The sequence below is a fragment of the Aspergillus japonicus genome (genome assembly GCF_003184785.1).
Source record: "Aspergillus japonicus CBS 114.51 unplaced genomic scaffold BO86scaffold_37, whole genome shotgun sequence".
In the NCBI taxonomy this organism is placed as follows: Eukaryota; Fungi; Ascomycota; class Eurotiomycetes; order Eurotiales; family Aspergillaceae; genus Aspergillus; species Aspergillus japonicus.
In genome coordinates, this window is record NW_020291674.1 from 20,503 (window position 1) to 44,445 (window position 23,943).

Here is a 23,943-nt window from a genome sequence, read left to right on the forward strand (position 1 = left end):
ACGGGGACGCGGCCTCGAAGCAAGCCACTAAAATCACTTGATGGTTTTAAACAGAGTCGTTTCTGGATAAAGTCTGCCTGTTTGGGCAAATATCCAAGATTTCTTTGACAGGTTATGAAATTAGAGACTTAATCCTGTAGTGCACAGTCTAGTAGCGCCTAAATGGAAGATGCTTGCTTGTTCGGTGTAACGTGTTCATGGAGACTTGTGATGTGATTCAGCTGCAGCCAGCACAACAAACAATCATCTGCGTGGGAGAATTTCACAACATATTGGTCTGGATCCGGAAGTGACGGCGGATACGGCTTCCCAGCACCCATCGGTACCTAGCCATTCGTCACTTGAAGACGATAAGTTCCAATGCGTGCCGATTCAACTTCACTGAGCTGAGCGAGTTGACTATGAAAATCATTTGTTCGAAGCTTTTCACAAATTCGGTTGTCGATGTGGTTGAGCTGCATTGGTTTGTGACTTTGTTAGCGATACACCACTTGGGAATCGGGCTGTCGGCTTCAATCCGAACAAAACCGACCAAATTCGTACAACTGCGACAGCCATTGGCTACCGTGAGGTTTCAAGCCGCTGAGACTGTAATGTGACACAGTGAAGACAACCATACAGTTGGAGACGTACATGACTTATCTCTCTCATTAATCCCTTTAGTGTATGATGGTGATGGGAAAAAATCAAGTCGTTGCCTGCGGAACATCAAATATCGTGTTATTCCGAATGCATTAGCACGGAAATACGGGGAAGATAGGTGGAATGATCAGGACAGGAGCGAGGCTGCCAGGTGTCGGGTCAACTATTCTCAACCTGGAGATCTCCGAGCTCGGCTGGGCCCAAATTAGCCTTCCGACGCGGGGAGAATGTATGTGGGCATTTGCATCAGCCACAGCCACTATGACATCTGCAACTCGGGACAAGGTGAGTTCCAGAAACCCGAGGTTGCATATAGGCCCATAGCGGACCCCACCAATGCCGGTCGCTTATGGCAATAACCCAAATTATTAAAGCTCAAGCCAACTTGAAGGCTTTCAGGCAGTCTCATCCGAGTCCGAGACTTCACCACAACATCTGTCAGCCCCCCTCCCCCCGTCACCCGCGATTCTCCTATCTCCGTCATGCTAGCAGTACCCCCACCAGACTCTGAGTTGTCTAGATCGTCGTGTCTCCACTCTCGAAATGACTAGGAGCGATTTGTGCAGCTTACTTGGAGGACTAAGTCTGCAAGCTTACCATCTACGGTTAGTCGAATAAGCACTCCGCTTCAAGTCGAGTCGACGCTTAAAATTACATGGGCTGGCCCTGCGGGTCGATGATATAGTACTACGGGTTTTAGAGAACAAGCCTACAGAGTGCTTTCGAAGATCTGGAAACGGAAACCAGTTTTAGATTCGTCAAGTTTCCTCACATATGGTATAGACTTTGAACTTAACTGAACTATATGCCATATTTGTCTCCAAGGCTGGGTTGGATGGGCTATCTATGTTTTTCTTGACAAGCGACTCCCTGACGAAGATCGTCTGGAATTTCTAGACTACGCCCACACCAAAGGTGTTATCATCTGGGACTCAGCTGATGTCTATGCTGAAAATAATGACATCCTCGCTAAAGGTACGACTAAATTACGAGTCTCTCCTACCACATGCCGCTGATCTTCCTGTTGAGCTTACCGAAGAGGAGCATAGTAGGATGCCCTATTTGTATGTGGATACAACTCCTCAAAAGGAGACAGAGGTGTTAGGTCCTTTGCCTAGTATGATCAGATGGAATTCAATTTGAACTTGACGGACAGGTTCATTGGTTTAACTTGCAAATGCCTCATTCCAATCGCATGCTGGTTATTCCCCACGCTGACATGTGACCACAGTACTCTGTTCAGAAGCTCAAACTCCAAAACCCAGTTGCTTCAAATCCTCTTTTCAAGATCGCATTCAACTCAAGTTATCCTAACTGTAATTCGGCCGTGTAAATAATAAATCCTGAAAGCTTGGGTCACGTATGGAGCCGGTCACAAATCAATCAAGGCACTCTTGTAACAGCCGGGAATGTCCTCTATCAAGTAGGAATTATCAGGCCACGGAAATCATGTACATGAGCTGATATCATAAATCACGGATAGTGCACTGAGCCATCCATACTCTTCAAATCTCCTCAATATCCTATCAAAGTGCGACGGAGCGTGAGACCCTGCTCAAGACCACTCAAAACGAATTACAACCTTAATTTCCTGGTGTTCATTGTATCGTGCATAAGCCTGTGGTGCGTCCTCGATGCTGACTAGTGAACTGATAACAAACCCCGGCTTAGCGAGACCACTGTTTATCAGCGGCAACAGTGTGGTAGCGTAGTCTGGAGGATAGATAGCACCGACTTTATACTGAAGACTTTTCGAGAAGAATGTACCAACAGGGAAGCTGATATCTTTCATGACAGAGCTTCCTCGTGGAACCCCTGTGCTGTTATGCACATCCGCGTAAATACCGACACCACCTATTCCACCATTTCTTGCAGTCACATTGACCATCTGGCGAATGATAATGTCGGATTCCATCTGTAGCGTTTTATTAACTGCTTCGAATCCAACACAGTCCACACTGCGAATGACGCCGTTCGGTTCTTGAGCAAGAATATGCTCTACAGGGTCAGATATCAAAAAGTTCACCGGCACAGCACCTATAGAACGAGCCAACTCAAGCCGTTCAGGCACGTAATCCACGACGTATACCTTGGATGCCCCACGGAGCACAGCTGAATACGCCGACAGGAGGCCCACAGGGCCAGCACCGAAGACTGCGACAGTGTCACCTGGTTCAAAACCAGCTAAATCAAGGGCGCCCCAGCCAGTAGCAAAGATATCAGATAAAAAGAGATAGTCGATATCACTGTCTGACGGACTAGAAGTGTTCGAGGGAATAGGAATTAAGTTTTGCTCGGCAAAAGGGACCCTCACATACTCGCCTGAGCGGGAAATCATTAACAGAAGTAATTGAGGTTGGAAAGAAGAGCTTACTCTGACAGCCGCCCAGATTTCCCCGATCAGGTCCCATGCCAAAAGGGAAAGATGTAGAAGATTCTGTGACCACCGGCACATTATGAACAGTGTCCGAGATCACTACTCGATCTCCTACCCGGAAATTGCTAACAGCATCGCCAAGGTCAGTGATAAGGCCGAGAGCCTCATGACCCATGGCCCACGGGACGGTCGCACTCCCATAATGGCCACGATAGGTATGCAGATCTGTACCACAAATGCCTGCGACTGAGACCCTTACAATTGCGTCTGTAGCTGACTGAAGGAGTGGAACAGGCAGGTCAACAACACTGACATTAAAAGGCGTTCCCGTCCAGACCACGCCCCGCATGAGGGCAGTAGTTGTCGGCAGTAAACTTGTATAATTCATAGCTAAACAAAGAAGATATCAACAGGAATTTGAGAGTGTAAGTAGACGGCCGAGGAAAGTATTTCAAGCTTGACCACGATGACAACAACCTGTGCAGGACGTAATTTTTATATTGGATTGTTATCATCAGAAGCAGGCGGGGTCAGACCCCAAATTCAACGGTCAATTTGACTGCCTTGGCATGAAGTAACAGAGATAGCATGGTCCCAGCGGTGATGCTGAGCCCTAGCTACAATGCCTCAAAAAGTTCAGACCGGAAATTCCGCCCGTCACCCGGTGCTTACCGCTTCCGGCTAGCGCCATAAGCGACTTTAGGGCCGCTAGTTATTGGCTGCATTGGCTGCGCACAGTGGCCGTTATCTGCCTTTTCTTACCTTATTCTCTGTTCAATACACTTCCTAGCTAGATTTACCGATATCTGACCCACCGCCACTACACTATGTCAGCAAATGGTGCCCAACAAGCTTATATACAAACAACAAGAGAAGGCAGTGGTGCGCATGAGCTACTGCACCGGGACATAAGGGCCGAGAGGCGTGGGATGCAGAATTGTGTTAACCAACAAGCTTATTGCAAGCCTTTGTTATTGTCTTTACCAGACAGAACATGGGGCACACTCAATGATCATTTTATTATTAGGGAAGGAACAAACTCTTGATAATTGTGGATGTAATCCTCCTAAACACTGGGACGTCATTGGCACCCTGTGCGGTTACAATCTAGAGAAGCCCAGAACCAAGGGCGATAAAGCTCCGGATGATCATAAATATCAAATTACCAGGGTCAACCGGAGTGTATTTGGGGTACCCCCTCAAGTTGGCCATTTACCCACGTTAGTCAAACTTAATGTGTACCGTGCATTCGCCGAGAACATGAATGCGCTTGGTGTGGATGTCAAAGGATGGATGTACGCTGATGTAGTGTGTCCAAAAGGTTTCCCAATCGAGCCATCCCAAACTGCCTGCAGCCAACTGCCATACAGCATGCTGTGCCACATCACCCTTGGTTGGACTTCTTCCCTCATCCTAGAATGCGCGAACAGCTTTGCATTGATATCATGCGTTACTAGGATTCGGATGGGAATGCCCCAGCATTCCTACGAGTCTGGGGTCAGCCTTGGGATATAGTGAACTGGGAAAAGTCGGAAGCATTCGTCAAAAAGTGGGGTTGGATAGTCCATGGCTGCCCAGGATTGTTAAAATTCGACCAATAGCTGGCGTGCCCAAGGAGGTGAAAAACGGCTCGCCTTCAATGGCCTGTTTACCACTTCGCTTTAGATTGCTTACTTAACAGCGTTTTGATATAATCATATTTGTGTTGAACAATCATAGGGGATAGTCCGATTTGTCTACCTGCAAATGATCTATCCCGAATGAAGTAAATATTTATGATCAACTACAATTATTGAACAGACAAGCTCTCCATATAAAGAGATATCTTTGATTTTTACTTCTGAGTTAGAACAAATTCAAAACCCGACGCCATCAGCCTGAGGAGTCTGTTTCACCGAGAAGCTGATCACTCCAATGAACTACTCTAGTCGCATGAAAAACCACCGGTGATCTCGATAGCTATCATTTGATAAATGAGTACATGGAGCAGATAGATCATGTCAGAACATTGATAAGGTAATATCAACCTGTCTATGCTCAATCCATCAAGACATAGCGATACCGAGATTTACCCTGGTCCATATCGAGAATGGCTTGGTTTGCTTCTTTCATTGGTCGCACTTCGATTCACGGCTTGACATTCTTCATCGCTGCAAGCGCAAGCATCTCACGTATCTCACCGGGGTTTCCAATCTTCGAACCACAGAACTTAAGACCCGAGCCGATCAATGCCCCTGCAGGAAATGTGAAAGGACCATCCTCCGGGTTGCCTACTTGTATAAAAGCACCATAAGGTTTCAAAAGTTTCAAGTAGTCGGTAATCGGAAGTGTGTTGGATGAAACAGTAGAAATAGTAGAAACAATAATATCCAAGGAACCTGCGTGCTGGATTGCCCAGTCTTTATCCTCAGATGTCGCAACGTAAGTGTCGGCTCCCAATTTCAGTGCATCATCACGTTTCGCAGCTTTCCGTGAGAAGGCAGAAACCCAATCTGCGCCCAATTCCTTGGCAAACAAAATGCCGAAATGCCCCAGCCCCCCAACTCCAATGATACCAATCTTTTTTCCTGGTCCACAACCATACTGCTTAAGGGGTGCATAGACTGTTGCCCCAGCACACAGCATCGGGGCAGCAGCAGCGGAAGAAAGCGCTTCTGGGATTTTGACAGCAAAGTGGGAAGGCACCCGATTGTGGAGCGCATATCCGCCATAGGACATGCTCCCGTCTAGATAACGACCTGCATATGTACCTGTCCACAACTTGGTGCAGTACTTCTCATTTCCGGTACTGCATTGCACACAATGGCCGTCCACACGACCGCGGCATGAGTCACTCTGGGGGCCGACACCCACGCGGTCGCCGATTTCGAGTCCTTTTACTTGGGTGCCGACTCGAACAACAATGCCAACAATTTCGTGGCCGACGCAACAAGGGTATGGAGTTGGACGCTATCCGAGTACGTGAGCAGAGTAGCAAAGAATCATGGCCATGTAACGGAACTTACCCAGCCGCTTCGTAAGACACAAATATCAGAAGCACAGACACCACAGTGAGTGATGCGAATATCTATGTCTGATTCTTCCCATTCTTATGGCTCAAAAGATTGCCAAACCATTTGGCCCCGAGCCAATTCTCTGTCGAGGCCCATCCATCCCTCGAACTTTGGGGTTGATTCAGACATCGCGGACGACGAGACAAGACTAGACGGAGTAAGGAAGGTTTTTTTTTTTTCGTGAACTCATTCGTGCATTTGAATTCCAGGTGAAACAGCCAATTTATGTTCAAATTATTGTGTATACTAGCGATGGTCTTGACGTCAGCTGGCACGGGATTCAACTTGTCATCGTCATCGTTCTCCGATCCTTCCTGCCGACCCGATCAACGGCTTCGAATTCCCTCATGATGCCTTTTTAGGCTAGCGCGTCAGCAAACCGATCTCCAAGCAAAGAGAGCCTACCGCTATCTTCCTAAAAGTCCAGAATGCAAGGCTTCGATTCTGTCGCCACAAGTGAGCCACCGGAAAGAAAATGCAATCTAGAAAGTTTGCTGATGGATCAAGAGATCATGAAGGCCTATATTCTGCTATGTTATTCGAAGCAGGGACTGTACACATCTCTAGTGACAGAGAGCATGCGGATAATTATCCGACTTCCTAGATCGTATGGCGCCAATCAAGAATGCAGGGTCTGAGCCTTTACATCTTGCAGGATGACACGAATAGCCTTTACGCCGCGGCGGTTTATCACTATGAGCAATGTGAAGACAACTGAAAGCTGCGATTTCTACTTGACTGTACTGCTGATTTAAACTAAAGAGTTACTAGCAGCTGAAGTGCACACATCGCATCATACCTCGTCTCGTGCTAACTCATAGATGCGATCAAGGTCTTCCCCTTGAGAGGAATCCAAGCTTTTGTGCACTGCCTCTTCCACAGCCTCCTCAATATCTTTGGACCCTTTGTTGACATCAAACCATCCATTAGTGTCATTCCTCGATAGAAGACTGATAGCTGTCAAGGCTACGTCGCCGGCGGCAATTTGACCTAATGCTGTGGTGTGTCCTAACGTGATTTTGCCCGTCGGAGGCTTGCTAACGAACCACGTCGGCCTCAAGGAGATGCCTTGGAAATGCTGCCCCTTTGCCTGCTTAGCATTTGCCACTGATAGCAAATATTCATCCGTTTGCACCTTCATTTTGGCGGCGACAGGAAACATCTTTTTCTCTTTCAGATGATCCGCCCACTCCTTATCATTCCACCAGGGTGCCCGCTTCCGACGACTAGCAGGAAATGATATAACCAAGAATTTTCTCACGCTTGTGTGTCCTGCGGAGACCTTGATTAGCATCTTGGCAGCGTTGCAATCAATGGCTTCATAGTTCGCAGAATCGCCTATTTCGAGGTCAACTTGAAGTACAGCATAATAATTCAGGGGTGAGAACACACTTGCGGTGAAAACAACGCAGTCCGGTTTGACTCCCTGGAAGATTTCCCCAGCTATTGTTTCAGAAAGACTCAGAAGGTCACAAACAACCACATCGGGGCGGTTGGCGAGGCCATCTCCAAGTTGCAAGATTTCAGCGCTCTGCCTAGAGCTTCTGACAACACTTGTAACGTGCCACGAGCGCTCCAGCATATACCTCGTGATTAAACGGCCGATCGTGCCGTTTCCACCGAACACGATTGCTTTAAGGGTCATTGTCGCTGGTAAGACGGAAGCCTGACTCAGGAACCTCTGGTTGTTCGGGAAATGGATAAAAATTTGACACTCAAGCTTCCGGACCTTCCAAATCCGACCGTGGCGGATGGGGTATTTGTAGTTTATGAGAAAGATTGCTTGAAAAGAGACAGCTGCGGCTTATCCTGCGCGGACCTAAAGTCAGCAATAGTGGAGATCGGGCGGGGCGGGATTTGTGGACTTAGCGGAATTAGCCTTGTCTGGATGTGCAAAGTGGAGAGTGCCCCCATCAACAAGCCGAAATTCAATAAGGTGTTCTTTAAGCAAAGAAAGACTTGGTTACTAAGTGATATCAGTGATGTTAGTTGCTGATGGCAGAAAATGGACATGGATTATGAATAGTCACTTAATTCTTCCATCTTAGTAAGATTCTCGACCCCAGAATCTCCCACCCTCTCGGATGACCGTCTCGGATGGAACCGCAGGCCGGGGACCCCCAGCCCTAGCAGGCCCTAACAGGCCCATATCTGGTAGAACCCGATCATGTATGTATGTTGTCGAGTACGGTGTCAAGTGAGGTCAAGAGAAATGCCTTCTTCGACTTCTTCCCAGCGGTGGAACTACAAGAAGACAGAGATCAAGCTATGTCCATGCCTGCTCACCGGGAGGTGGTTGCTGATACTCCGGCCCTCAACCGACCGGGCCGCGTCTTTTAGGGCTAAGATTCTGTAGCTAAGTTCGGCAGAATTAGCGATATCGGACCATACAGTACACGCCACATAGCATTTTCCTCCTCAACTGCTCTTGTAATCCGAAGAACAAGAACAAAGTCAACACGCAGAGATATTCGCTATCCTTTAGAGAATAAATAAAGGAAAGAAAGAAGACCCTCCAAAAAGAAAAAGAAAAGACCCCACACAACAAAAACTCCAGAAATCAAAAAAGACTAAGTAGTCTCACCCACGGCGACCTCACACTCGATCAAACTCTCCGACCACCGATCCGCCGCCCAGATGCGCAGGATGCGGAACCCGGCCGCGTGCAGCAGGCGCGTCCACTGCGACTCGGTGCGCTCCGCGCCCGCAAAGTCCGCCAGCATCACGAAGTCCAGCCCCGTCGCCTGCCACTGCGCGCCACGATCGGGGATCACGTTCTCGTTGATCAGCAGCCGGCTGTACCCGGGCGTCATGGCGGCGCGCAGCGGGGCCAGGATCTTCTGGCAGATGGCGTCGGGCCAGTCGTGCAGGACCGAGTGGAGGAAGTAGGCTCTTGCTCCTGTTTTTGGAATGGGTGTTAGCTTTATCTTCTCTTTGTGCTTTTTTGGCCTCTTTTCCGTCTTGAGCAGGAAAAAAAAAAAAAAAAAAAAAACAAAAAAAAAAGAGAGAGAGAGAGAGAGGAAGGAGAAGTACCTCTGCACGGCTGCTCCGTGAAGAAATCATGCGGCATGCACTCGATCGACTCGTGCAGCTGGCTTCCCACGACCTCAGCCAGGACAGCGGGCTGGTCCTGCAGGATCAACCGACCCGGGGTGTTGGGCCATTTGGCGCGGAACTCGGCCAGGTCGTGGCCCTTGCCGCCGCCCACGTCCACCAGCAGGATCTTGTCGGCGATGTCTGTCGTCGTGTCGGCTAGGAGGCGCTCCTCGACTGGGTAGAAGCCCGGGTCCATCCAGCTGGCGCGACCTTGGTGATAGATGGACATGAGGTTGTTGAACTGCGCGCTGAGGACCGGGTCTTGGCCCACAAAGTCGAAGAAGGCGGCCTGGGTGTTGTAGCCGAGTTGGAAGGGGCAGTCGAGGCCGTTGGCCGGGTCGCGATAGCCCGTTTTGCGGAGGAACTCTGGAATCGCGGTGATGGCACGCTGGGTGGTTCGTGTTCTATGGAATCAGGGTTAGTCGGACGCGCCCCGGGAGACTGCAGGTGGCGGGAGGGGGTATCCGGGGACAAGCATACATCGTGGGAAAGGCATCGGCGTAGCGGGTGTGGGTGAGTGTGCGCGAGAAGTTGTTGCTCGTGTATTCGTCCTTGCCAGTTTCGGTGACAGCGTGGATGGCGTTGAGTTGCTTCATGATTCGTTCTGGGGGAGGTTGCAACGATAATTAGTGGTATGGAAGATGCGGACGGGGCTATAGGCACCTACGTAGCAGGACGATGTCAGCGCTGGTGGCTGTTGCCAGTTCGGCCACAGACATCGGTCGGTCATTGTTCGAGAGATACCGGAAGATCCCGAGGTCAATGGCCGTCTCAATCACGGCAAAGCCGGTAGTCTGGTGAACTTCCCGTCAGCTTGTCTATGGGCAAAACGTACGGGCACGAAGAGGCAGCGAACTAACGTTTCGCCAACAGTATCGGAAAATGGTCTCGCGCGGCGTCTCAACGGCTGCTAGAAGGGCATCGGCAGCTTCCATCAGCTGAAGTCGTGCCCCGGCTTGACCAGAGGTAAAAGCCTTGCTCAGCAAGTCCATCTCCTGGGCCAGACTGGCGACCTTTCCAGGGGCCATGGGACTGACGGCGATACGATCGACATCGACACCATTGGCCACGTTGGGACCCGAGGCCGGCGTATGAAGTCCGTTGGATTCTACCATGGCGAAAGTAGGAAGCAAGGAAGCGCAAAGACAGAGTTGGGAGGAATCTCAAGGAAGAATGCAGGCATTTCAAATTCCTTCCCCTTTGCCTGGGGATAAATAGTCTCTGAGGTGCTCCCGTGCCTTGCTTCGATTCTTTCTTCGAGGCGGAAGACCGGAGATTCTTGGTCTAGCCGACACAAGTCCGTTTTGAGAGATGAACTTGGGACGGGGTATAGTCAAGGTACTAAGTACTGTACTACTAACTTACTACCTAGTAGTACCTAGTACCTACTAGGTAGGCAGTGACAGCGGTAGCTGAAACCTCCGATTGAATGTTGGGCAGACCGTGTCTCATATGCGCTCCACTCGGGTCCACTGCCGGAGGATCCGGATTGATGGTCCGGAACGCCATCCGCGCCGCTAGCCACCTGCAGCCTGCAGGCAGCGTGGCCCGCTGTTTCCGGGTCGGAAGGGCCGCGGCACGTCCCACGATTCCGACCCGTACCACAAGGAGGACGTGCCCATGCCCACGGTTCCCTATCTTTCAGAGCACAAGCCGCACAAGGGCTGAGCCCGCCTGAATGTTGATGGAGTACAGTACAATGCACCTACGAGCGCCTGTCAGGGGCACTTGCTGCAAGGAGGAGGGGTTAAGCCCAGCCCGGTAAGCCACCGAACAATCAAGCTAAAACCTTCACTCCTTCGTTAGTGTCGTCGAATAGCGCTGGTTGCGTGGATTCCTCTCCGAACTAGTTCCGGCGCCAACCACAAGGAGAATTGTGTGCTCACTTTCTGAGGACATCAGGCAACGCACCCAAATAATTGAGACCAAGTTACTCCGAAGTAAGCAATCTCGGAGGCACTGCCTATAATTGATGCCACTATCGCACCGAACCGCGCTATGGAGCGACATGCCTTTGCGCGGGTAATTTTGAAAAAAAAAAAAAAAAAAAGAAAAAGAAAAAACGAAAACGTTGCCTGCTGCCGCGCTCCTCCTTCCTGTCCATGTCCTCTTTTCCTATCTTCTTCTTAATTCCCCCTCTACGACCACCTTGGGCAGTCTCACCTTCACACTATGGCGGGAACCCCGGCATATGACCAGCAGAACAAAGGTCCAATTCTGCTGGCCGTGATGTGGACACTGACTGGCCTCGCAACCGTGCTGGTATGGGCGCGGTTGTTTATTCGCACCAAGATTGTGCGTGCGTTCGGGCTGGATGATCGGCTCATTGCCATTTCGATGGTGAGTCCCTCTCAGACTGCCGTGATGGCCGTGATGTGAATGTGGGAACCATATTCAACCCCGTTTCAACTCCAGATCTTAGGGCTAGTCAACGTGATCATTGCCACGGTCGCCGTCCACTATGGCTTCGGCAGACACTCGTCCACGGTTGGCCATGCCGCGACTGAGCGTGCGAACATGACCATTGATATCGGCTGGATTTTCGGCATCCTCTCTTTCGCCTTCCCCAAGATGGGAGTGGCCGCCCTGCTTCATCGCATCTTGGTCCCGGGGTTTCGTATGCAGTGCGCGCTGTGGGGCTTGACTGGGCTAGTAATGGCCGTCGCCGTTGCCAACGTCCTTATTTTCTTCACCTCGTGCGATCCGCCGCGCGCTCTGTGGACAACGGTCCCAGGATCAACCTGTCGCAGTTCCGGTGTGATAATCGGGTTTGCGACGTTCAATGGGGGTGAGTCCCTCCTAAGCAAGTCACAGGGCTTCTGTTTACTAAGATAGGCAACACTCCCGCGGGCTGATAGTGCTGTCCGCCTTCACTGATCTCAGCCTCGCCATCTACCCGAGCGTGGTTCTCTGGAAGCTGCAGATGTCGCTCCATAAGAAGCTGGCGCTGTGTGCCGCATTGGGAATGGGTGCTATGTAAGCTTTGCCCACTGTCTTCTTCAAATCTCACTCTGTTTCGGCTGCTGCTAATCCATGTATGTGCAGATCCGCCTGCGCGGCCATCATCAAAACGACCCACATCAACGCCCTTGCCAACGTCTCCGACGCAACCTGTAACCCTCGCTCTCTAAAGATTCCTCCCATCATCCACGCTCCTATCCGAGCGAGAAATGCTGACTAAAGACTCCCAGACGCAAGCTGGTCCCTCGTCCTATGGACAAAGTTCGTCTCGCCCAGACCCCCAATCCTCACACGATAACTAAGCCCACCAACCTAAAAGTGTCGAAGCCGATCTCGTCATCATCGCCTCGTGCATCCCCACCCTCCAGCCCCTCCTCGAGTTCCTGCTGGGCAAGCGCTCCCTCGCCTCTTACAGCCACCCGCGCTCCTACCCCAGGACCACCGGCTACGGGGACGGTGGCTCGAAGCCCTCCAACAAACGCTCCCGCCGCTCGACGATGCTCGACCCGACCGCCATCACAATCACCTCGATGCGCCGCGACAGCCAGGAGGAGATCCTACAGTATGAGCTCCGGTCGCCAGTCCCAGGCCCGACACAAAAGCCCGGGTGGGAGATCCAGCGGACGGATCACATTGTGATCGAGTATGAGATGGAAACTACCGGTGAAGGGAGGGCCGAGGGAGCGAGAGAGGCGGCGGCCGGGCGGAAGCCCTAATTGACGGATAGACATGGCTGACGAGCTGGCCGTGGCGGTGATCGAGTCCGCCAGTAGAAGTGGCGCGTACTACCTAGATACATACATACATAAACTTATATATTTATATATAAGGGAGGTTAGGTGAGACCTCCAAATTGACATTGACTATGGTCTAATAGATGAGAAACAAGCAGCTGGGTTAGAGGGTCATCATTCAACTTACGTAATCCCGCTATCTATCATTAACCAAGACCTGTCCACTTTTTGTTCTCTGCCTGACCAGCTCCGACCTCCTTGATAGAAATATGACTTCCCACAGGACAACAATGCACCTGGGAAGTGCTCAGTTGAAGGACATGGACCCCTGCAATATTAATATCATCAGGCAGATCACGTGCTATGATTTGTCTGCAATATTCGAGGTAGATCTGAATGGACACAAGTATGCATTGAAGGTTTTCCACGACAACGGCGACTCTGGATATACCGAGAAAGGCCGCGACTTGAACAGGTTTCGCCGCGACTTAGATGCTTACAAGAAGCTTCTCACCTCTGGTGTCTGTGCACGCGGTTTTGTGCCACAATTCTACGGCTACATCAATCGAATGGATCCCGCAGCATTCCATCCTGCTTTACAATCTTTCGCCCGAGACTAGCCAAGGCCGAGAGCAATATTGCTAGAATATTTCCCATATGCAGAGAGTCTGAACTGCGTGGACTACTCGGACGCGCACCTTCCCCAGGCCATTGAGGGCATGCATGAGATACACCGGGCGGGTGTCCACCATCAAGACATCTACCCCAAAAACCTTCTCCTGGTCCGTGGCAACCCCGGTAGGCTGGTCTGGATTGACTTTGATGTTGCAACGACCTTCACCGACTTTGGACCTAAACAGCTAGCCCGCTGTGACTACGAAATTGCGCTTGTGAAGGGGCTCGCGGAAGGTATGGTATGGGTTGCGTTGCTGTCTACATTCGAATCATTAAGTGTGCTAACTAACGAAAGCAGAGAGATGACCAGGCCGAGGGACTCCCACCGAATACAAAATTCTGTTAAGGGTTCCATGGGCGTTTGCCTGTTTTGAGAATGCTTGGTGGCATTCACGCGTGCTTTCTTGTAATAGATATCAGTCGGGGCGGAGTTCCCAGCAAGGGCTGTTTGGGTTTATTTTACTCCTTCATATGACCATGAATCAACATCTCTATTCCCCAGAGCCGCTCTTGGAGCCAATTGGATCCTGTCTTAGCTACACCGTTTGCGCTGCAATCCTCGTCTACAATGAGTTTTCGCCAAAATGCCGGGTATATCTCCGAAGCAGGTAAACCTCCATAAGAAAACCGGGCATACAGTAATAAATATGGGCATTCAGCATTGTCCTTGACATTCCAAGGGAAACATTGTGATTTCTCGAGTATATTTGTGACCATCGAGGCAGTGAAGGCGGCTATTGTATTGCAGCATGGCAATTCCGGGGCTCTGCGAATACCAAGGCTAGGATGTTGAATCTGAGGGCCGAGACATTTATGTATATGTACTAATAGGAACCTAGGGATGTTACATGGTCGGAAGTAGACATTGACCACAAGTATCTCTGCTTGTCCGCTGGAGCAGCTCAGCTTTGCAGAACATAATTCGACGCGAACCAAGACAGATTCGTTGGCGAAGCCCCATGCCCTGGCGCTACAGGAGGTCATCAGACACTAGGTACGAATCAGCAAATCCAGTCTGCTTGAAGCAAATTTGGATTTCAGGGCCTAGTACGGAGTACTATGCCATCATCTGTCGCCGGGCCCATTCGCGGCCGACCATCAACAGCAACGGGGAACAATATAAATCTACGCGTAAGGCTGTCTTATACCCACAATTGCACTGGTCAGTGTCATACCGTCTAAGAAATACTTTTATAACGTGGCGAACAGGGGATCAGTAGTTTGTGTACCTAAGTATTTAGTCATCTCTAATCCCCCAAGCCCCCCATATTTACACTAAGCCATTCCCCTCACCTTATCGCTCCATTCAGTGGCTTCAAATCAGTCCAGGTGTTCGATCGCGAAGTCCTCCACCTTCAACCCATACTTGACCACCCGACAGACCTGATAGACGGCCAGCCCGATATACATCAGATAATTTTCGAGCTCGTCGTTCCACTGCGCCACGGCTTTGCCCCAGGTGCCGGCGAACCCGGCGATCGTTTCGATGAACCCGTTCACAATCAGCACCTCGTTCTTTTCTGCGGCGGTGGCGTCCATGATATCGCCTGTGAGCCCGAGGCACAGCGACGGCACCGACAGCACGGCACTGACGGTCCCCTTCCACCGCTTGACTACTGGTCGTTCCAGCTTCATCTTCTTGCCCACGAGTTTGACCACGGTGCCGGAGGTGAACTTGGCGCCCGTGAGGGCCCAGCCCTGAAAGATCAAACGTTAGTTTCAGGTCGTGCGTGAGTAGGGGTCATGAGAAACTCGGGAATGATGCTGAGGAGCATGATGTGTAACACTTACCGCGTATTTGATGGCGTGTTTGGTGTCAAGCGAGGCAGTGGTCAGTCCAGAAGAGTAGGAGGCGGCGGACGTCGCGCCACCTCCCACAGGCCAGGTTGTGAATCCGTTTACGGCGGCAAAGGTCAGGGACGCCGAATCAAAGACATTCATGATACTATCCACCGGTCCAAAGGGGATAGATTCGAGCCCGAGTCCCTCGAAGGCGCCATCGAGCCCCAGCGAAAGCATGTCAAACTCGGTCTCAATCAGGAGCACGCCCGACTCCGCGGCGACACTGAACCCTCGGATATCCGCCGCGAGCGATGTATCGCCCTGGCCCTCAATGTACTGGCTGAAGGTACTCTTTGTCAACCGCCCGGATAACTTAGGAGGCGCCCGCTTCTTCTTTGCCTTGTACAGCACCGTGGTCGGGATCGCGATCAGCAGCGCGCAGAAGTTCAGCAGCGTCAGGGGCCGGCCCCGGGCGATCACGTTCTTCCAGAGCCACGTTATCACGGGGATGTTGATTTCCTTCGTTGCCAGGTCCTGCACGAGGTCGATGCCCAGTTTCAGGGCATCGAACAGGATATCGGACAGCTTCTCCACCGCGTCGATCATCCCGTTTACCAGGTCCACGCCCACCTTGGCCATCACCTCCCGCACGCTGAAGTTGGCGGGGTTGAAGAATTCGACCAAATCCTTGGCCACATTCGTCACCGTCTTCATGATGATCTGCACTTCGTCCTGGACATCCTGCCACAGCTTCACGAGTTGGTCCTCAGTCGTGCCTCCTGTCGCGAAGGTTTTAGTGCTGCTGTCGTCTTGCAGCACCGCATTCGTCGGTCCGCCACCGTAGGTGAAGTAGTACGTCGACCAGTTATAGGGCACTGCCGCCTTGACTTCATCCTCATCGGCGCCCTGGTCTGCCTTGCCATCTGTGTCACTGGCAGTGCTAGATGCGATAGTGGTCTTGTTCTTGCTATCGCTGCCCCCCAGCCGCGCTCCGTTGTAGTCGTTGGACTGCAGAGAGGTGAGATTCTGCAGGATGGTCGAGCGCACGTTCTCCAACCACTTGTGCGCGTCGAGGTCTGCCGCGTCCAGCGCCTCCTTCCCATAGTCCAGGGCCGCGGTGAACCCCGCGGCGATACTGTCGGTTGTGTCCAGGATGTCGCCCCACTCAAACAAGTAACTGATGAACTCGATAATATCCTTGATCACGGCGCCGATCTTCTTGAACACCCAGATAACGCCTTTCACGATCGAGGTGATGGTGTTGAGGGCGATCTCGAAGATCTCCTCACCGATCTTGACGATAAACTTCCACACGCCGCCGACAAGATCGCAGGTCCAGTCCCAGACATCCTCCGCAACTGAGGTGAGCCAATGCCACGCTCCAGCAAAGGCGTCCCCTATGTCGGACCAGAAACCATACGGCACGGGGGTACTGCGACTTGGAGTGGTAATCGTTGCGTGGTATGTTTGCAGCTTTTGTTTCTCCTGCGCATGTAGATCATTCGCACTGGCGACGAGCTGTTGGAAGATCTTTGCGACGCCGTCCGGATCGTCGGGGGCTTTCTCGAACAAAGGGGTCCCGTCTGGCTTCTTCAGGTTCTTGACCTGCTCGCCGGTTTTGATGTCCTGGATCTTGGGGAGGATCTTATGGGATGGATCAAGCATCGGATCCGTTAGGGCTCGCTCGCCCGCTGCTGCTGCTGCTGCCGACGACAAGGGCTGCGATGGTTTCTGCGCGGGACGGTAGGCGTCGGCGGCGAACTGGTGGATCGTCGCGTCGTCAGTCTGCAGGAGGATATTCAAGACGCCCTTCGCATCGGTCTGGTACCAGTCTGCCGCGGGAGAGAGAGTCGTGTGGCGACCGTTGACGATACACCGAACGACGCCGGAACAGCTCACACGCAGCCAGCAGCCCGGGAGGAGGTCGGCCGCGTCCCCGTCGCCGTCGTTGGTGACCATCGTGTGCAGACGAACCATCGACCCCTTTACTTCGGTGATGGTCTCTTCGGAGGCGTGCCAGAACGGGTACTGCTGCCACACCTGGGAGGCAGGGTCCTGCTGTAGAAGCGAGAGGTTTCCGGTTTCGTCCACGGACAGCAGACTGCTGACCAGAAGCTTGCTATCCCCGTCGGCGGGTCGGCTGGACAGAAGGCTGGAGATCCGGCCTCCTTGTCCCTTCGCGAGGAGAGGAATCACTACGCCCTCGGGGAGAGCCGTGGTCTTAGTGGTGTAGTAGTAGACTGCGTCGGCCACGGTAGTATACCAGAGCCGAAGATTCTCCCCGGTCTGCGAGACGTGCAGATCCTTGAGGTCACTGATCTGCTTCAGGCTGTCTATCACCGTGCCGGCACTGCCCTTGGACGAACTGTAATCCTTGTAGGCCAACGCGGTGATCACCTTGCCGCCCACCAACACAACCGTCCACCCCTTGGCCGGGTCCAGGAACGAAGCCAGACAAGTCGCCCCTAAAGTAGACATCAGACATCAATGGAGGTGTCCTAGGCGGTACGCCATGATACGAAAGCTGCCACGCGCGCAGAGAGTCATTCCCAGAGACAAGGCAGGAAGAAAATCCTCTTACCTTCCGGACAGGGAACCTGGACTTGGAACCCAACACTGTCATCGTCGTCTGCGGCCAGCACCTTGAACACCAAAAACTTCTCCCCGGAGAACCCTTGATACAGCACCATCACTCCATCGCCCATCAGGCAGGTGACCAAGGTCACATCCAGAATCTTTTCCGGGTTGACTGGCAGGCTCCAGTGTTCCACCAAGGTGGCCTTCTTCCTCTCGATCTTGACGTAGTTGAGGTCCTCTGTCTTGGTCAACCGATCTGCTCGTTGGAACGCCACCATGATCAGCGGCAACGCTCGCTCTGCGTCACTCGGTTTGTGTCCCTTGATGCATGGAGGTGGCCCCAGGTTAGCTCCTTTCCAATCACCTGTTACCTCAGGACATAGGGACATGACAAACCATATATATATGATCCACCGTCGGGAAGGTCCCTTGGATGACTTTGGCCGATGGCACCGTGCCTGGGATCTCGTCCAAGGTAATATTGTGCAGCAGATAGAAGTTTGAGGTTGTATTGCTCGCTTCCGTGGCAATGCAGATATCCAGACTGCCGTCCGTGGCTTGGAGGACGGCAAACGCTTGGACCTTGACATCTTGAGAGAAGAGACCTGACAGCTTGGCAAAGTCATACTTCTGGGGCTCCCGGCCCACGGTAATAATCAGGCTGAGGATGCTATCTTCTCCCAGGGCGAACACGGCGGGCTGCCATTGCTGGTCGTGGAAGACCCCGAATGACTCGCCAGCCGGGACCGGGTTGGCGGCCACGTAGTTGGTCATCACCTCGGAATCCTTTTTCACAGTAATCATGGTGAAGGAATGCTCTTGAGGCAAGAATAAGGGAAATGAAGTAGTTTCGATGTACTCTGAAAGGATGAGGAAGGAAAAGATGAGGCAGCGCTATTGCTGAAGAAGGGGGTGTTCTTATAAGCACTTGTAGGCTGTCTTCAAGATTGCCAACTCTCTCACTATCTCTTTCCGTTATTTTTCTCTTTGTCCATCTCGAGGACTCCCAGCTGAAAGCCGAACTGACATGATCATGATGCCGGGATTGAAACAAGAACCAGTAAATGGCACCTCCCCCGCACCATGCGCGATTTTCTTGATATGTGTCATGGCTACCAGCTCCAATGTTTAGCCCCGTGCGTACAATGATCGAAGTGCGCATCAAGATCCTGTGAAAAATGTAGTACTCTGTGGGTGGCAAAATGCGCAAGGTGCGCGAGCTGTGTGCGAATTGTTTGACTCGTGCATATTTAGTTGCATATCTCATGCATGAAAGGGTGCATCCGCGGGGCGGAACGGACCTTGGCTGGGTAAACGCACCGAGCGGGGGCCTCGCAGACCGAATGAGCTGAATCCATTCTGAGCATCTCCGAGGGCCTAGGCTTGCTTTTCCCTCGATGGTGTTAGTCGGATGGCCTGCAGTCTGTAGATCCTCTGCCTTCCCCCTCGCCACGTCACTTCTGCACCAACTATATCCTGCGAGCTGAAAGCACCCCACAGAGGCTTCAGCTCCGATCAAACAGGCTGGGAAGCCGTCCTTCCCTGTGTCGCACCTGCAATGTTTTACATGCACAAGTACGAGGTTTCTTGCTCCTGGTAATGCGACAACCTCAGAACGGAAACTCGACCCTCCAGGATCATCCAGCTGAGTGGCGGTTGTTCTGATCCGGGCCAACTATCTGACGTCAGTGGAAGCCACAGGCAGCTGAAGAAAAAGCAAACAGGAAAGCTGCACGTTGGCGGAGATCATGTTTGTCGAAGAGTACCATGGCTGAGCTGAACGATGTTACCTTATCATATCGGAGGCGGGGGGAGAGGGCGATGCAAATTCGGAGAACCATGCGACAAGAGCCAAACTCGGTCCTACGTTCTTTGAGGACTCCCCTCTCACTTGTCAGGCCTATATAATAGGACTCTGCTCGACTGGCTGCTCACACAAAGACAGCCAAAAACAACTAACATCTTTCAATACTGTCGCCAGGCCGCCTCCAGCATCATGAGTTCCTCCCAGGAATACTATGTTAACAACACCAGTCCTGACCCTTATGATCAGATCATCGTCCTCTCGCAGAAGGTGATCAATGCAGGGTTCAAGAACATGTGGAAGCTCGCCCAGGGGGAAGACGAGGGCCCCTTGACACACTTCCACAAAAGCATACACGGCGAGTCGATCGACGCGACTGTTGGGGCCCCTTCCGTGCAGCTCCATGTCGAAAGCCGTGAGCCCATGTTGTATTTCCTGTTAGCTTTGAAGACGGGAAAAGTGGTCCTGTACAAAAGCCAGGAGTCCGACGATACCATCGAACTCGACATCGACAACTGGGTCCTCGCCTTCGATGTGGTGATCAGTAAGTGCGCGCCGGCGAAACAGGGAGGCTTTGTTCTCGAATTGCCTTTGCTAACCCTCCGCCAGACCAGAAGAAAATCTCGAAGGACTCGGATGAATACAAGAAGTTCAAAGAGCGTGCAGGGCTTCCCGAGTCGAACTTTTCTCTCGCGCAGCTCTTCATCGACTCGTCATGTTAGTGCTTATAGTGTTCCTATCAGATAGCCTGCTTTTAACACCCAACCACAGCCAGCACCAAGTTCAACGAGGATATCACGACGCTCGGTAAAACCAAGTTGAGCGATCTGAGCGGTGACTCTCGGGCTAGCTTGCTTACGTTCATTGATCACTGGATTAAGGGAATGTCCGAGAATGGCAAGAGTATTCTAGGATACTCCGCCCAGCGCGAGGCAAGCAAAAGCGCCGATGAACGTAAGAGAGCCTCTCACGTGTAGTGCCAGCGCACTCAAGAAACTTGCTGATTGTTGTCGGTCCGTGCAGTCAACCCATACGCACCATCGTTTCCGCCTACCAGTATCGATTACTTCTGTTATCCATGGCGCGGGGCGGATGGTCAGGGATCCAACAAGGATTACCAGGACGACAACGCCATGTCCTACCTATTGATGTCGAACTTCAAGAACCCTCCGGCTGAGGGTGCCATGGGCTACACCGGACCGTGGGTTGATGGCGCAGGCGATCGAGGGGCCTCGTTCTGCATGAGCCGCACCTTGTTCTGGGAATGGATGCTGCCGCTGGCCAGACAGGTGGTGGTGGCCATGACTCCGGTGCCGGACACCCCATACCTCGAGTGGGTGGGAACCCCGGCCGACACACCTTATGGCTTTTGGACCAGGTATCATATCGGCGATGCCGGGGCGTCGGACAGCAGTTATAAATGGGTTCCAAATGCGTACGGCGGATGGTCCACGAGCACCGAGGATAAGTCCACGGCGAAGAAAGTCAACAAACCCGGTAGCGGGAGTGATTGGATGAATGCGGCACAGTATGGTATGCACTCGCCTTTCTTCTGTTTCTTCCGAAAAGGATAAATCAAGTGCTTGAGAGGCTGACACCGTCTAGTCACCAATATCCAGGCGACGGTCTCTTTCACGGCTGGAAAAGAAAGCCTCACAGTGAAGGGAGGCAATGACTTCAAATATGACCTCAATCATCACAGATCCTCAGGGAGTCCCACCGAGTGAGCCCTTCTTACCTTTCTCTTTTGTGTCTCATGGCGGTCTGAATGCCTCTTCTGACGTGGCGGGGGGCTCTGAATTTGCAGGTTCTGGGTGACTGTACACACCACATGGGAACTCGAAATTGATATGACCTCGATTGAAGAGGGCGGGATTGTCTTTCGTCCCAAGGACAGCAATGACCACGTGCAGGTCACGTACGAGGAAGGTGGCGGTATGAGATTGACTGATACCGCGAAGAATATCGCCGACGAGATGGCAGACGACCTCAAGGCAAGCATGAATTCTGCACTGGATAGTGTCAGTCACGTCTTGGCCGAGGCGATGGCCAACGCAAACCGCCTCTGCCTCCCGGCCGCCGGGACTTTCTTCATGAAGGATCCTCTCTTCAACCAGAGCGGCGATCTGCTGGTCAAGCTGGCATACGATGGGTACGTGCTCCTCTTCAGTGTTGGTGCTTCCAGAGTGATCTCGATCTGACAGTCTGAACAGGGCGGATCCTCCACCACCCCCGCCCACAGGGAAATACAGATCCCGGCCCCCGACGTTGAACAGTGTGGTTCGTCGCGTGGATTCTTAGGCGGTGGAAATGCCTGAGTTCGTGTTCCTTTTGAGGGTTGCTAGCGGACACTTGAGTTTCAAAGTGCCTCTTTTAGGTGGCCATGAGGCGGCCACGACCTTGGACGGGGAGAGCCTCCTTGTTAGGAACTAGGATACTTTTATCATTCCATATCAAGACCCGTATTTTGTACTGACGAGATTACGGAGCAGCACTGTCCTGAGTTTGTTGATGGATCTTTTCCTCCCTGGAGACATGAGAGACGATGACTAGTCTGCGCGATGTGCAGCTCAGTAGAACAGCCGCATGCCTACGTCAATCCTATTTCAACTGTATAAAGCTATTGGTTTTTGTTTTTTCTGTTATTTATCTTAACCTATATCAACTATAGATGACACATGTAATCGTATTCCCTTCGGCCACACACGAAGGGGCCAAACAAGCGGCCAAGTGAGATGACTACTTTACATATTAAAGCTAGTCATGTCAATGTGGGCTACCGCCCGGGAAGGATAGCCCTATCCCGGGTCCTCAACTTGCATTCACTACTAGTGCTTACTTTTCTGTATGTCTAAGCCACAGCCAAACACTTATTTCTCTCTTGTCTTCAATTTACCCCCATGTTCAAATCTCTCTTTCTAATTCTAGCCAGGCCCACAACTCAGTCAACAGGAAACAACTGCACCTCATCAGAAATGCTTCTCGAACCCCCTCCCAACCCCAACCCGGGGTTCGACTCAGTCTTGGACCTGAACCTCCTGGAAGACTGGGACGATGAAGAAGGTATCTGGTATAAGAAACTACTGATATCACTGGTCAACGGCGAGACGTCACCCACGCAGGCCGCAACCGAAATCGACACCTACATCACAAGAGAGCCCAACGAGCGATACGAACTCCACCGAGCGTATACCTACCATCGCGATCAGATCCCGCCGCACACAGTACTGGATGAAGATCCTCTGACGGTGAGAATGGAGGGCAGCACCGAGGAAGAAGTCACGATCGGAGCTCCAGCTCCAGGAGCCCACTTCGAAATGGTCGTGCGGTGGATTACCCGACTGGCCTCGGCTTTTCCGCCGGAGCACGTCGGGCAAGACCGCATCGTCGCCTTCCTCGAAGCCCTGAGAACGCTCCCCCGCCACGGGATTCACATTATCAATCCATCGCGAGAGAATGACGAGGAGGATAACTTTTACACCACGCTGAAAGTGTGGCCCCTGGACGGAAACTTCCTGGCATTGTCGTCGGAGGTTCGCTACGAAGGAGAGGGTACAGTATATAGCAATCCTTCTTCTTGTGATTCTTTTTGTTCAGAATCTCACGACCGGATTGTGTCCATGCAGCGTTTAGCTACCGCCACTACCCGGCAATCCAGCCCCCTCCGACCGATCGGGACCTTCGCTGGCGGAACTACCAGGCGGCGATCGCGCGATTCACCGCTCGAAATCTGATTGATTGCACGCATCTCTGCGCGCTGGAAGGGATTCTACCGGACGATGGCTGGTACCCGAACTTGGACGATCCCACGCATCGAGACTCGGGGTACAGATGGCTCGCCGGCTGGGTGATCGCCGGGGCTCAGTGGCTGCTGCGACCCGAGGTGCGGAGCCATGTGTATCAGCAGTGCTTGAATCAGGAGAACGTTGGGAGGCGGGAGGACATGTGGAGCAGGGAACGATGGCAGCAGTGGAAGGACCAGTTCGCACGCCTCGCCATCGAGGAGAGGCTTGGGCCGCATGCTCGGGAGCTCGCGGGTTTGGTTCGTCAAAGGATGGTTGCACACGAAGAGGAGGTTGTTTTGTTTCCCGTGACAGGCAGTCTGTAATGCTTGCTCTTGGGTTTCATACTCTGGCATATAACACTTGAAATTTACAACAGGTCCTGCGCCGTCAATTCGTTTGTGACCTGTTGTAACCTTGAATCAACAGTCTCCTTATATATATCAAGTTTCACACAGTG

At 52.1% G+C, this 23,943-nt stretch overlaps 10 protein-coding genes across 10 annotated transcripts; 4 read left to right on the forward strand and 6 right to left on the reverse strand.

Moving 5' to 3' along the window:
• Positions 1–119: 119 nt before the first annotated feature.
• Positions 120–746, reverse strand: BO86DRAFT_390509 (uncharacterized protein). Its single transcript, XM_025672406.1, has 2 exons — positions 634–746; positions 120–455 (listed from the first exon to the last, which is right to left on the reverse strand). The coding sequence occupies exon 2, from the start codon at positions 318–320 to the stop codon at positions 159–161; it is 162 nt and encodes a 53-aa protein (XP_025525996.1). The 5' UTR covers positions 321–455; positions 634–746; the 3' UTR covers positions 120–158.
• A 1,251-nt stretch (positions 747–1,997) lies between these two features.
• BO86DRAFT_433694 (glutathione-independent formaldehyde dehydrogenase) lies at positions 1,998–3,608 on the reverse strand. The gene is made up of 2 exons (XM_025675855.1): positions 3,017–3,608; positions 1,998–2,964 (listed from the first exon to the last, which is right to left on the reverse strand). The coding sequence occupies exons 1-2, from the start codon at positions 3,405–3,407 to the stop codon at positions 2,198–2,200; spliced, it is 1,158 nt and encodes a 385-aa protein (XP_025525997.1). The 5' UTR covers positions 3,408–3,608; the 3' UTR covers positions 1,998–2,197.
• A 1,538-nt stretch (positions 3,609–5,146) lies between these two features.
• BO86DRAFT_433697 (NAD(P)-dependent alcohol dehydrogenase) lies at positions 5,147–6,421 on the reverse strand (the record flags this gene model as incomplete). Its single annotated transcript, XM_025675856.1, has 3 exons — positions 5,147–5,968; positions 6,025–6,107; positions 6,358–6,421. The coding sequence occupies 3 exons, from the start codon at positions 6,419–6,421 to the stop codon at positions 5,147–5,149; spliced, it is 969 nt and encodes a 322-aa protein (XP_025525998.1).
• Positions 6,422–6,865: 444 nt separating this feature from the next.
• Positions 6,866–7,934, reverse strand: BO86DRAFT_433698 (NAD(P)-binding protein; the record flags this gene model as incomplete). Its single annotated transcript, XM_025675857.1, has 2 exons — positions 7,465–7,934; positions 6,866–7,410 (listed from the first exon to the last, which is right to left on the reverse strand). Exons 1-2 carry the CDS (start codon positions 7,715–7,717, stop codon positions 6,866–6,868), a joined length of 798 nt encoding a protein of 265 aa, XP_025525999.1. The 5' UTR covers positions 7,718–7,934.
• A 708-nt stretch (positions 7,935–8,642) lies between these two features.
• BO86DRAFT_433700 (S-adenosyl-L-methionine-dependent methyltransferase) lies at positions 8,643–10,283 on the reverse strand (the record flags this gene model as incomplete). The annotated part of the gene is made up of 5 exons (XM_025675858.1): positions 8,643–8,971; positions 9,106–9,572; positions 9,649–9,772; positions 9,836–9,962; positions 10,029–10,283. The coding sequence occupies 5 exons, from the start codon at positions 10,281–10,283 to the stop codon at positions 8,643–8,645; spliced, it is 1,302 nt and encodes a 433-aa protein (XP_025526000.1).
• Positions 10,284–11,306: 1,023 nt separating this feature from the next.
• On the forward strand, positions 11,307–12,845 carry BO86DRAFT_365435 (uncharacterized protein; the record flags this gene model as incomplete). Its single annotated transcript, XM_025670054.1, has 6 exons — positions 11,307–11,508; positions 11,584–11,956; positions 12,027–12,144; positions 12,214–12,281; positions 12,360–12,390; positions 12,449–12,845. The coding sequence occupies exons 1-6, from the start codon at positions 11,341–11,343 to the stop codon at positions 12,843–12,845; spliced, it is 1,155 nt and encodes a 384-aa protein (XP_025526001.1). The 5' UTR covers positions 11,307–11,340.
• A 338-nt stretch (positions 12,846–13,183) lies between these two features.
• BO86DRAFT_449251 (serine/threonine protein kinase) lies at positions 13,184–13,911 on the forward strand (the record flags this gene model as incomplete). Its single annotated transcript, XM_025676692.1, has 3 exons — positions 13,184–13,402; positions 13,484–13,777; positions 13,837–13,911. The coding sequence occupies 3 exons, from the start codon at positions 13,184–13,186 to the stop codon at positions 13,882–13,884; spliced, it is 561 nt and encodes a 186-aa protein (XP_025526002.1). The 3' UTR covers positions 13,885–13,911.
• Positions 13,912–14,858: 947 nt separating this feature from the next.
• On the reverse strand, positions 14,859–18,701 carry BO86DRAFT_433701 (uncharacterized protein; the record flags this gene model as incomplete). The annotated part of the gene is made up of 4 exons (XM_025675859.1): positions 14,859–15,236; positions 15,330–17,785; positions 17,902–18,217; positions 18,294–18,701. 4 exons carry the CDS (start codon positions 18,699–18,701, stop codon positions 14,859–14,861), a joined length of 3,558 nt encoding a protein of 1,185 aa, XP_025526003.1.
• Positions 18,702–19,893: 1,192 nt separating this feature from the next.
• BO86DRAFT_316757 (uncharacterized protein) lies at positions 19,894–22,002 on the forward strand (the record flags this gene model as incomplete). Its single annotated transcript, XM_025668140.1, has 7 exons — positions 19,894–20,245; positions 20,311–20,418; positions 20,473–20,672; positions 20,802–21,234; positions 21,307–21,424; positions 21,509–21,853; positions 21,915–22,002. 7 exons carry the CDS (start codon positions 19,894–19,896, stop codon positions 22,000–22,002), a joined length of 1,644 nt encoding a protein of 547 aa, XP_025526004.1.
• Positions 22,003–22,630: 628 nt separating this feature from the next.
• BO86DRAFT_433704 (uncharacterized protein) lies at positions 22,631–23,937 on the forward strand. Its single transcript, XM_025675860.1, has 2 exons — positions 22,631–23,253; positions 23,328–23,937. The coding sequence occupies exons 1-2, from the start codon at positions 22,677–22,679 to the stop codon at positions 23,807–23,809; spliced, it is 1,059 nt and encodes a 352-aa protein (XP_025526005.1). The 5' UTR covers positions 22,631–22,676; the 3' UTR covers positions 23,810–23,937.
• Positions 23,938–23,943: the final 6 nt, after the last annotated feature.